The 13269-nt window shown below is 38.6% G+C and overlaps 1 protein-coding gene across 1 annotated transcript in view; it reads left to right on the top strand.

The window, feature by feature from the left end:
* The window catches only part of LOC122819546 (poly [ADP-ribose] polymerase tankyrase-1-like), a 75268-nt gene that overhangs the window by 32430 nt on the left and 29569 nt on the right, over positions 1-13269 (top strand). The window contains exon 6 of the mRNA XM_044096341.1: positions 1534-1609. Coding sequence (XP_043952276.1) covers positions 1534-1609 — 76 coding nt within the window. The remainder of the gene's footprint in view (positions 1-1533; positions 1610-13269) is intronic.

A 13269-nucleotide genomic window follows, 5' to 3' on the forward strand; every position in this document is an offset into this window, starting at 1 on the left:
TTTTCATTTTTTTTATTATTTCAAGTCATTAAGTAAGAGCTTAGGAGGTTTGAAAGACTTTAATGAGATGAAAGTCGGAGGGAAGAAGCTTAGCTCATTTTGTAGAGACTGAACAGACGGAGCTAAAAAACATCACCAAAAGTTTTACCTTGTAGTTGCTGCATAGAGGCATCAAATATGAACATGCTTGTTTTATTATTTCTACAATATCCTAGAATGTCACATCATATTTAACAGGATTGCTTATCAATTGATTAGGCTGCTTAATTGGAGTAGTTCATAAAATATCTATCAGTAATCTGGAACTGAGTATAAAGAAGGGGTTTTGAGTGAAAGGAAAGACAAAGGATCTCCAAGTCAGCCACCTTATGTCCATCAGCAATAATAATATGGACCTTTACCAAACCTCCATATATATTTCCACAATCAACTATTGTTGAGCCGAGAACATCACTCTGAGACCAGAGTGTTCCTCTCCTAAAACTGACCTCTGAATGTCTCAGTTGTTTCCCTTGAATTTCCAAACCACATTGTGAACAGCAGAAAAGAGAAATCCTGCTCTGTAAACTTGCTCTTCTTTCCTTGGGAAGATTTTAAAGAAAACGCAAGCTGCCCAAAAGCACTGCGTTTAGCATTATTTGACATGGAATGCTTCTAAATGAACAGTTCTCACAACAACTCTAGAATCATAAATATTAAGAGCATTAGAGATTGTTTGAAATATCAGGATGAAAGAGATTTTGTTGAAAGTCCTGATGTTGACCTTCTGTAAAAGTTGTGAGATAGCAAGAATGTAAAAATTAGATTTCTGAGGTTCCTATTCTTTAAAGTTGTGATTGGCTTTTAGTTCTGCAGTCACGCTGAGAAGATGTTGGGATTTGAAGCAATGTTGAGCAGGGAAAAGCTGTAAAAAGAGATTGAGGGAGCAGATCAAAAGAGGTAGAGTAAGAGGTACAAAAGGGCAGGAGAGATGGGAGGTAGATTTGATTGAAAAGGGAGAAGGAAGGCAGCTAGTGTTGGAAAAAGATGGAAGAGTGATAGAGAGCTTAAAGTCAGAGAATAGGATATAAATGTCAATTTGGCTGGTGGTTGTAATCAGAATTATTGAAGCAAAGAGAAATGGAGAAGACAGACAATAGTAGATGGTTTTTGGATAATAAGGCTGCAATACGTTTTTACCAACATGTTGAAACCTTCTTCTTTTGTATGGGAGATTAGGCATGACTCCACTTGTCCTGGCTGCATCTCCCGATGGCCAATCGAATTCCAGAGCAGTGACCTTAAAAGCCAAAAACATAGATCAACATCAAATCCCTTTAGTCAGGCCAAAATATCTTCTGGGCGTTTCAGCATGACAGAGCGCCTTCAAATCATTCCCCAAACATTCAAACATTTCCCGGGGTCTCTTCAGTCTCAAGCTTCTGATAACGTTTCCCTCCAATGTTTTTCTTCCAGTCTTGCTTCTTTTCTAAACCTCTGTGGTGGTGGTTGTTTTTCTACTTAATGTGTGCCTTGGTTTGTGCACATTTTCAGGAGTGGAAACGAGGAGAAGCTAATGGCCCTGCTTACGCCGCTCAACGTCAACTGCCATGCGAGCGACGGCCGCAAGGTAAGAGTCAAAGTGCGCGCACAGAGGGACTGTAAAGCAGTAACGAGCTCATCACTGTCATCTATGCAACTGCGTTTTTGGACGGTCATTAGGGTTACAAAGCCACCCGGCTAGTGGTTTTTTGTTGTTTTTTTCCCAAGAGAAACAAATGCTGGTATGACAGCTGTGAGCCTGTTTTAAATAATCTGAGCACTCACCAGCAGGCATTAGTGTTCTTTCTTGGCTGTCAGTCATTTAAATGAATAGATGGAGACACAACTTTTTTCCGAATAAATTAGCACTCATGCTGAACAAAAATGATGCATCATAGCACATAAAAACCTGCCAGAGTCTTGGCCAGAAAAATAAGCTTTTTCTGATGTATTTTTCTCCCCCTTCAGACAAGTTTTGTCATGTTGCATGCCTATTAGGGGTGCACCAATTTTCTGGCTGACCACTGATGTTTAAAAACTCTAACCTGCCAATTCTGATTTTGTCTTGAGTTTTTTTGCCTTAAAACTAGCTAAATATAGCAAAGAAGTTGCTAAATTGGCAACAGTGGAGCAGCGTTGGCAACAGCCTCAGATTCCTTAATTTTGGGAGATCAGCTGATACTTTATTGTATCATAAGAATTTTTATTTACTGTTGTCCTGATTAAATTTAAATTAATGATGTTAAAAATCTTCTATTGAAAGTGTTATTTTTATTAATTTTCCTACTTTGTTCCACAAGTGTAATGTAAGCAAATTTGAAAATATAATTAATTGCACTTTCTCACTTCTTTAAATAACATCCTGATGAAGCCTATGTCATATAAGAAAGTTTTTCAAGAGCAATATCCAAGTTTGTAAATGCCATTCACAGAGATACAGTTATCCAAAAATGAAGGGATAAATAGTGTTTTGTCATTTCTTGTATTGTAATGTAATTCTAAATCCATATCGCCCACCCCTAGAGAGAGACTGACAGATCACCAGGTCAAATCCGCACACGCACAGTTAACACTAGTCATCCCACTGTTGCCAATTTAGTGACTTTGTTAATATATTTAGTGATTTTTCAGACAAAAGATTGATAACGTCCAAATTTGATATCAGCAGGCCAGGCTTTTTCATAAATATTGGTGATCCGTCAGAAAATGCAACCCTACTTTTTAATAAATTTTGGATTTACTTTTATTGAAATTGCACCAATTGCAAGGTGCTTAACAGACAAATCATACCCAGTAGTATAGAATCTGATTGGTCCAAATTAATCTTCATCTTCAATAGATTTTATTTGTTTGCAGTGGAAACAACAATTCTTTGTCGTAAGTTGGAGCATGTGTCCAAATACATAACCACCTTCACTTCCTAAATATGAGTCCCAAGTACAAATCTAGAAAAGAAGCAGATTTAAAACGGGCTTCTTAACAAACGGAGTTAACTTAATCGAGTAGTTGAAGCAGTCTGCCTTCGATTTGCTGCTGATGAGCCATGAAGCAGAAAGAATCCTGGGGTTAGACTTGAGGGCATGAGGTAAATGTGGGTTTGCTAAATGAAATTCTAGGTACAACACAAGTACGCCGGCCTTTGGAAAGAAGCTTTGTGTTATCATCCTGTGACTCCAGCATCTGCTGGGAGCCCTGAGCTTTGGGTTTAGTTCTGCTGCTTTACAGCAACACGTCTGGCTTATGACTGATTAGTTCCCTGAATGAATGGGTGGAAGGAAAAGCAGACTGCTCTCTGGTTTTAGTGGCTTCTGGCTTTAGTTGGCGAAGTCCCTCTAGTCCTCCACATCATTGCCTTCCAAGCTGACAGAAATATAAAGCCCCGTTTGTCTGGTCTTCTCGCCTTATCTTGACAGCAGAGTGACAACGAGGCTCCACTCAGCAGAGATCATTACCCAAACAATTTTAGGATCCCCAGTGGATCCTCATTGGTGTCTCTCGGGGCACAATCTCTTTACATTGTCAGACATTTTCTGAAACGGCGTTTAAATCATCCAAGCTCAAGTGGAAAAAGTTTTAACTCCAGTCTTTTTCAAACAAGACGTAGCTCAGTTTCATCTCAGTGATCAGATTTTGACTTTTCTTTTAAAAGATCACTCTAGTTTATTGGACACTGAATCGAGGCTCACTGAGTTTTATAGTGGCTATGACAACTGCAGGGCCAATCCGGGACCCAAAGGGAGCATTTTACCCTTTACTCTCGGTGGCTGTCAAATAAATGCCACAGAAGCCTAGAAGAGGCTTTTTTCTCTAATTATGGGTCCTTGAGGGATTCGGATGGTGCTCAGCTGTAGCTCGTGTTCATCATATTGCCTTCATATCCATTTGTGAGAGAGCATCTCCTTGCTGCGATGGGTCCGCGCGCCCTGTCGGGGAGGTGATGCCTCCGGGGAAAACCGTGCAATATGAAATCTTCTGAGATGCAGGAGACACACTCATGAGATCATTTCCAATTGCTTGAATTTAATGGAGCATGAGTACATTATGGCAGCTATATCCAGAAAATAAAAACTGTCCTCAGACAGACAATGAAGCGACCTCTCCTGTACAATCTTCATTTGCGCTGCTCTTTAATTGCTTCACAAAGACAGCGTGCAATATGTTTTCCTGCCTGGTCTATTTAATCCACGCTGTGTTCTGGGAAGTTAGCTGCTAATTTAAACCGCAGTGGAGCTGAGAGGAGAGATTTACTGAGTTATACTTTGTGGGTAAAAGTATTAAATTAATTAATACTCAGCTTTGAGAAACTGAGTGTTAAAGGAATAAGTCTTTCATGTTGAAAATGTATTTATTACATTCCTTCACCAAGCTGGACCAATACTTGTTGTTTCAGTTTTGCATTGCTTTCTCGTCTATGCTTAATAACTGAAATTTTCACCTTTGGGTTATGATTTTCTGGGCATCTTGACTTGGTTTACTGAAGTAACATGGATGTTTCTAGGAGATCTGATAACTTTTGACTGCACTATTAATTACAATAGATCGGAATGAGGGTTTATAAGAGCAGAGTTTCAACAACTGATCAGAGGGATTGACCGTCCTGTTAACTAAAGAGCAGCACTACAGCAGAATCTAATGTCTACAGGTTGTTGTTTTTAATCGCAGCCAATCAGCTCTAAGGAAAAAGAGCAGTGCCCCTGATTTGACATCCAATAGCATGTCAAGTAGGATTGCGGCAAAATATTTCAGCTTCCCTAGATGAATTGTCTTTTGGAGATTGAAGGTGAAGATTAATTTTAGGTTTCATCTAAGAAAAAATCAGTTGGGAATTAATTGCCACAGAAAAATCTACAAATGATTGAACTTGCAAACAGGCATGTGTCCACTGTAACCGCAATCAATGTGGCAACTTTTAGTAAGTACCAGTGAAGTTGTGCAGCCCAAAATATTTTTTTCTGCTGCTTCTGACTAGATGGAACAACACAGTTTTTGGTGTACTGTCTGTGATATTGTCAGCAATGTTTAATGTAACTGTTATAACAGTCACATGTTATTTACCTAAGCTATATTTTAGGCTGACTACAGTATTTTTATTTCATCAAAAAAATTAGACAAAAACCAAAATGTCATAACCACTGATGTAAAAAAAATTCTCAGAAAATTTGAGAAAGGTGGTGTGTTATCAGAACACCAGAGTAACTCCTCTGACCCATATTAGAGCAGCATGTTGGAGCTCCTGCAGAAACTTCTGCAGCTTGGAGAAACTGCGGCATCATGAACATCAATAGCAAGCAAATGCAACTCTGATGAAATTTAGTTATTTCACTGTGCATTAAAGCAATAAAGTTTTAAAGCATATTCATTCCACTGATTTTATTCATTTTAAAGACTAAGACTCTAAATGGGCAAATGTTTAACTCAAATAATTTGTTCATTATAAAAGCATGGGATGGGGTGTGGGGGAAATGGAGTGGTCACAGCTGCATCAGTGATCCTTAGATTAAAGAAAAGTAGATTTTCTCCAGCTCCTAAACATTTGTTTGAGATGGTGTCTTGTGAACATTTACTAGGCTATCTAAATAATAGTGAACTGAAAATAATACACAGAAAACCTGAAGCCATTCTGGGATCACATTCCTGTTTTTAACATGGGGTCATTAAGATGCCAGAAGTAAGCTAGGAGAAACTGCAGCAGAAGAATCATTCTGTGATTCAGTTAGCCGTCCTGTTGTTTCCTAAAGCTCCTCCATATCCCCTATAGAGCAGCAAGTGTAGCAGAACAGAGTTTCTGCCTCAGCTGCAACAGTCCAAAGCAACTTTCAGCACTCACAAAACATGAAAAATAGGTGTTTCCCTCTTAATGCTAAAATATGCACAACATGACCTTCTGATATCTGATTCAAAAAGGCCAAGATGTGCAGCAGGCTGTTAGCCGACAACGAGACAAACTTTAAGCAACCTGGGATATCACATGAATATATCTGTTCTATCTATTTAAAACATCTGTTTATAAGCAATGGATGAGAATACTGTGTATTTTCCAATGCCTGAGTGTACAACTTTCAAACCTCAAGAGTAATATAGGCCAAAGCATGCACAGAAAGCTGGAGTATGGAGTGGTGGATGAATCAGGGGCTTTAGCTAGACATTCATTTAATGACATCAGGCTTTACCACTTTACTTTTGTTGAAGCAGATATAGCTTTGCAGCACTTCTGTAATTCGAGACGGTTGACCGTGACGTATTATTGGAGATCTGAGTAGGACTCTGGCAATCAGGCCCAAAGTCTGGGCATAGAAAATGTATAAAAGCATACCTTTTCATGATGTAAAGCCTTTTGTACTGCCTTGTTGCTGAAACGTGTTGTACAATTAAACTTTGCTTGATTCATACTCAGATTTGGAGCTGCAAGTCAAAAGTAGCTGCTCTACGGAACCTAACAGGATTTGTTTTGGCACCATAACAAGTTATGGTCAAATTGCCACTCTGAGACAATCCATTCAGACACATACAAATTCTCATAAGCACTCCATTAGTAATCATCACAGCCATGACAGAGCATTCCAAGATCCGAATGATTGATTATAATAAAGCTTTCCTGTAAATGTGGAGAGCCACCTAATGGTCAATTTCTGTCTTTTTGACTTTCCTGCACAAACACACACAGTTCAAGTGCTTCAGTGATGAAATGGAGCATTTGGGGAGTTAAGAAACTGATTGGATACTTTATGCTCAGGTGACTAATCGTATAGCTGTCTTCCTTTATATTTAAGTCCTTAATCACACCTAATTCAAATAAATGTGTTTTTAGTAGGCTTCTGCAGAACCCGATAACAAGCAGGTTCATTTATTGGAATTAGGTGCGGTGAAGCAGCGAGGCGACAATGTGCAGAGCAGAGGGGTAATACCATCTAAACTCAGCTAAGTTTACTCATGTCAGTTTGTTGGGTAAATAATTTGTTTGACATGTGACCAGTTTTGATGCTTTGGAGCTGAGTTCATTTTAACAGCAATGCAGAGATAATTGGTTTCTGGTAGCCATTTCTGTACTTGCTTATGTGTAGCCTATCTACTCGGCTACAAGCTGCGTGCCTCCTCTACCTACCACTTGAAATCAGTGTAACTCATGGGGGATTATTGAAGTTGTTCCCAATTTGAAGTAAGTTAAAACCATGGTGAGATGGAAAACTGTGTGAAACTTTCAGAAGGAAGATTGTTTGGTAAAGGCTTTAATGACATTCTGGTATAAATCACATCCAGCATTTGAGGAAAATAAATTCATTACAACTATGGAGCACGGAGGTGGAAGAGTCATGGTTTGAGAAGGATTGGCTGCAGTAGGACCTGAGCAGTTCACCATCTTAAAATCAGCCATAAAGCCTCCCTATTAAATGGTGCTTTGTGTAAATTATGACATTGTTAAAGAAAATAAAACCAAAAATAGAGCTGGATACCCTAATACATCCTGAAATCCACAAAAAATGGCTAAAAATCCAGAAATGGAAAATACTGGGAAGACAGAAATCTGAGGAAGACATGGCTAAAACTTTACAGGGAAGGTTTATCTAACTCTTTCCTTTACCGTATACACAAAGACAGTTTAGTTTGGTAAGCACCATTGTCTAACTAAGCTAGAAAATAAAGTTAAAGTGGCTCATACTGAATATAAGTTTTAATTTGCATGGGTTGGCTGCTGGAATATAGGCTTATCAAGGTTCTTATAAAGTTAAATTAAGAACTTTAAAATGGAAAAAAAACCTTTCTATTCATAGGCCTTTTACTGAGAAGCTATAGAAACTGAGAACATTTTTTTCTGCCTTTGTGTGACAGTCATATAGCGCTTTTTCTGACATATTGTTCGCAACTGCCAATCAGTTCATAAGAAAGCTGCAACACTTTTCCCTCACTAAGAGAAAATTGACTGTTTTGAAATATTTCTATGCAAGAAAGACACTGATCATCATGCTGTAGACTCTAATGGGTACTTCCTGGCACTATTGTAATTAGTTCCAGTTTTCTAGCTTCTGGAACAGATGGCCTGACTAATTCATCAGCTGATACAAGTTAGGTATAATCTATTAAAACACTTCTACAAAATTCAGTGAATCTTTATTCCAGATTTTGTCTAGAGTCTGTGAATCAAAAGGCAAATAAAAATGAATTTCTTTTATGGATAACATGTAAAAACAAAAATGTTTTGTTTAAGCAGAAGCTGCGGTTGGATTTATGCCTCCTTTTGTTTTATTGTGGTATTTTTACTTGATGTAAAATTAATCCTAAAATTGTTGGTTGCAGATAGAGAATAACTTCAGTTTGAACCAACTCTAAAAGTGTGATGTTAAAGGATTTGCATAATTCCTCTCCAACCACTGCAGAAATTATGTACCCTCCGAATCTTTCCTGCTTATTTTGTTAGGAGAAACGTATGTTTAGGGCAATATGCGGAATGCAGCTGGACATTTTCAACATTTATCCCTCAGACACACATATATGAGTTTTATTTTGAATGCATTCCTTTAAAGTTGTTGAGTGCTAGTGTGTTACCACATGCATTCAGATGTTTGAGGACCTATCACAGAACGCTATTATTCCCTCAGCTGAGTGGAGAATGTTATCAACCTACCTCCATTGATCCTGTTGCTCACACAGACATGCTCACATACCACCAACAGCGCTTGCTCTTTAAAATGCTTCCTCCTTCCTGCCCTCCCACTGCTAGCAGTGGGGCCTGTTTTGTGTTTTTACCGTCCTCTTAGATGGCTGAAGCCTCTCAAATGAATCAGCTGCGTTGCTTCGATATTCTTCAATTTTATTTGCTTCTAGTTTGGGTTTCTTGTCAATGTCCATTTGTTTTGGATGTGAGACTTTGCAGAGATCTTGTGAACATTTGATCCGTTGGCCAACCCCAGTCCAGTCCTCGCTGGTGGAAATATCAAAGCGCCAGATGACTGAAAAGCAAATTTTGGAAATCTGAAGGAGAAAATCAAAAAAAAATTCACTGGAGCACTGTTTAAATTTTTATCATAGGCCCATCCTGTTGAGAGCTTCAAGCTTACTGGCAGGATTTATAATTTCTTTTTGATGAGAGATGTAGATCTTAGGGATGAACTTTAACCGCCAAAACAATGGATATTTGACATTTTCTAATGAGGTTCTCAAATATAGTTTTTCTGTTCTGTGAAGCTCTACAGTATAAACTGCCTTTTTATATACACTCAAGCTTTCACAGATTGCTGATGGAGAATTTCATATAATGCCAAACACTTAACCACCACCAGCACCTTTAGATTTACTATTTAATGGCAATGCACCATTTTACTTGCCATACCTTCTCTTTGAATCATGATTTGCCTAAGTTATAGAAAAGCTTTATATTTTCTGCACATTTTGCTCTAGTCTAAGCTAAACTTTATAGGATTTGGTGACTCAACTGCAAAATAACAGTTATCAGCTGCTTTAGTTCTCCTAAGCAAATTACTTTGTAAGAGTGTGTCGTCGCTGCATAAACGCACTCCTGAGATTGTTTGGTAGCGTTTTGTCTTCTTTCAGAAGATAATTAAGGAGGCACAAAGCTAACATTTCCAAGCTGGAGATTGTTTCCGTAGTAATTAGGTTATTTAAGTGAAATTGTGGAAATTGAGCATATTATAGGAAAACAGTTTTAACTGTGTTGTTTAGGTAGATCAGGACTTAACTTTAAGTCTAAGCAAAAGTTAGAAAGGATGTTGGCTTCCAAAAGTGATTTTCTTAAAAGCCTGAACTGAACTTTTTTCTGTAATGTCCTTGGAAAGGCAGCGTTTCTAGGTGGTAGGCAGAGCAGATACGATAGACAAGTGTGGGCTTGGACACCAGCTCATGTGCTTTTGTGTCCCGCTGCATGAGTGCACAAGAAGAGCATAAGATGAGAGCTCTAGCTGTGGGTTATTTATCTTCCAAGATGCTGGCAGGGCAGAGCTGTCAGCGGCTTTATAGTGTGTGTGTGTGTGCGTGCATGCGGGCGTGCGTGTGTGAGTGTCAGTCAGAGGAAGCACAGACAGTTTTGCTAATATGTTTATTGATCCAGTAATCTGACACTATTCATCTTGTTAGAGCATCCACCTACTCATGTCCAGCCCTGACCTGAGTACTTTTGCCGTCAAAGTCCAAACTTTAGAGGAACACTACACTGTTCTTAAAGTTCTAATTTCATGCCTGAGATGATGCTGCGTTTCACTTCACCTCGGGTGAGGAGCGGGAGGGCGTTCCGTCAAACTGGAACCGATGGAAAATCTGCTTGCTCAACAGTGCTTCGTTCTTGTTTAAATCAGTGGCACCGACTGTTGGTTTATACGTTCTGCTAAAAACCAGAGTGTAAGTCAATCTTTATCTATAAAGATCATAGGAATGTCATTGTAAAAAACTTTAACAAGCATCAAGAAATCCAATATCCTTTGTACTTGTGAAGTATAAACCGTCCTTCAGTGTGTACATGCTTCAACTCAAACATTGTTGGATCCCCTTTTCATTTCATTTCATCATTCAGTTTTCTTTATTGTAAACCTGTCAGACTTGGCAGTATGCATCCACAGTAGCTTGCAAAGAACCTTATAATGTCGCCCTCTGGGGGAAGATTTGTTGTCCATAGGCTGTTTCAGTTTGTCTTAAAAAAATACTCACCACCAGCATGATGTCTGCTGACAGTGTGACAGTTTTAAGTCTCATTCTTTTGTCTTGGTCATTTGTAATTTTTCTTTGCAAATTGAGGCTTTAGCCATTGGATGCAATTGAACAAATGTCAAGAAAATTGTACTAGGACTGTTTATGCAAATATCACTGGATTCTATTTAATTAATTAGTTGTATTGCCAAAACTGAATGCTGGAATCAAAATTGAATTAAGAGGTTTTTGTTTAAGGATGCAGCCAATTTATTCAATAAAACTCAAAAATTCTACATTTACCCTATAAAAAGGGAAATTAAATGTTGTCATAACTGACACCATCCAAGTATCTTTAGTGAGTCGTGGTGGATAGTGATACTGTGGGCAGGGTGGATCTTTCGTAGCAGTCAGTCGCAACAGATGTGAAAAAGCCTCTAACTGAATCCTCTTACTCTATGGCAGCATCATGACTGTCACAAACATGCTATCAGCTTAATTTACAGACAGCACAGTGACATCATCACAACTGCTTATTCTTTTGATTCTCCTCTATAAATCACCATCTGGCCATTAGAAAAACAAAACGAGAGACATTACAGTCAGGTATATAATCCTTTCTGATTAGGATCAATGGAAAAGATGATTTGAACTTCATCCTTCTTTCACTTCCTTATCCTTTGGTCTGCTGGGATTTGGAGTCAGAGGTTAGGTATTATTTGAGTTTTTGACATGCTACTCAGCTTGTTGCTACTGTTTCATATTGTCTGAAAATAAGAGAAAAAAAGTGAGTAAAAATTCTTCCAGCTGAACAGTATCCAAAACCAGAGGTAATAATTGTGCAATGAATTGGTGCCTTCACCAAAAGTAATGAATAAATGTTGGAAATGACTTATTGTGATTCTGGTGGTATTTGCCTTGTCAAAATTTCCCTGGGCTGAAAATCCTGTAATTTTCTCTGGGCTGTGTACACTTGTGAGACCCACAGTAGAAAAACAATTTTCTTACTCTGTAATCCCTGCAGATTCAAAATACAAAAGTGTGAAGATCAAACATTTACACAGAAATGGTTTTTCTGCCTCATGACGTGCAAAAACCAAATAGTTTCTTAGATGCTTTAGTTTTTTTTTTGTTTTTTTTTTAAGGAACCAGTTAAGAATGAGCTCCAGCCCTGACCTGAGTATAGGAACGGTTTTTCGTGCGACCTTCGTTCCATAGTGAGTTCCTGTTTTGTGTTGAGTCGATAATTCACTGTGTGGAATCTGAAAGGGAGACCTGAAGAATAGCAACCTGGCTGCACATGCAGGCGCTTCAACCACACTAAATAGAATGGGCCAAATCCACCCACCGCTCCCCAGTACATCATTTCCCATTGCTATGGCAACTGCTGACAGCCAGCCGTCACCGTTGTCATGGAAACAGCTTGACAGGCTCGTAAGGAAAAGTAGGGAAAAGGTAGGATGGAAAGAGGGATGAGGAATAATGGGAAACAAAGAGGGGAAAGACCACAGCTGTAGATTAAACATCCAGTTATTTTGAGAATAATTTATATTCATGTCGTTTAAGATGAAAGCAGCATTAAGTTTTCGGTTTGTGTTCAGAGGCCGTGTTGATGAATTCAAATTGAAATCCCAACAAAATGCTTAGGAGTCATCGTTTCCTGACTGAAAGCTGCACTCTTCTCCTTCCTCCCTAATTTGGCTTTTCTTCCCATCTTCTTCCCCTCCGCCACTCCGGCCGTCCTCTTCACTGAAAAGCTTTTAGATGATTAAAACCTGGGGAGAGAGGGATTGCTCTTTTTATTGTTGGGTGGGCCACTGGAACTCTTGGTTCCACTGAAACATGTCATACTAATTTTCATTTCACAGTGACTGTGTTTTGGCGTGCAGAAGAACTTTATGCAGAGTGACTACACAATCTGGAAACATCTGGAATTGGTAGTTTTCAGCTCTGAATTAGTGTGGTGTCAATTTTATTTGCTAAGCATTTTTTTTTTTGCGGATAAAAGCACAAACATAAAGATATCTGCATGATAAATATAAAAGGTGAACATCCATCCATGAATCTTTCACATCTATTGATCCATCAGTTCAGCCATCCTTGCTGTTCGTCAGTCTTTTCTCCTTCCATCCATTCTTTGGTTCCGACAACCAACAGTTCATCTAATCCAGCGTCCCATTGAGCTATTTATCAATTTATCAGTCTGTTTGTCCATCTGCATTAGCTCATTTATTGATCTTGTTCTGTCGCCTCATTAGTTCAGCAATCGTTTTGGTTATCCATCCATTGATTAGTTTATCCATCCATTTGTTTTTATCCATTCTTCCCTATCATCATTTCAGCCGTCAGGACATTTACGTCCTTCCTTTCGTCTTTCAGTCAAATATTTTCAGTTTTCGGCTCCATCTTCTTTGAACCAGTTGCAGAAACCCATAAAGTTGCTGTTTTCATCAGTCTGTAGATTTTTTAAGTGAGGAATCTTTAATTTATTTATGATGGTGTTAACTTTTTCTGTTTTCTTCTGAAAGTTCTGTGAACTGTGTGCTGCTGCCAGTCTGGGCCAGGATTTTCTTGTAAAAGAGATTTTTAGTCTCAATGAGATTTTCCCGGTGAAAT

This window comes from Gambusia affinis, linkage group LG17 (genome assembly GCF_019740435.1).
Source record: "Gambusia affinis linkage group LG17, SWU_Gaff_1.0, whole genome shotgun sequence".
NCBI lineage: Eukaryota > Metazoa > Chordata > Actinopteri > Cyprinodontiformes > Poeciliidae > Gambusia > Gambusia affinis.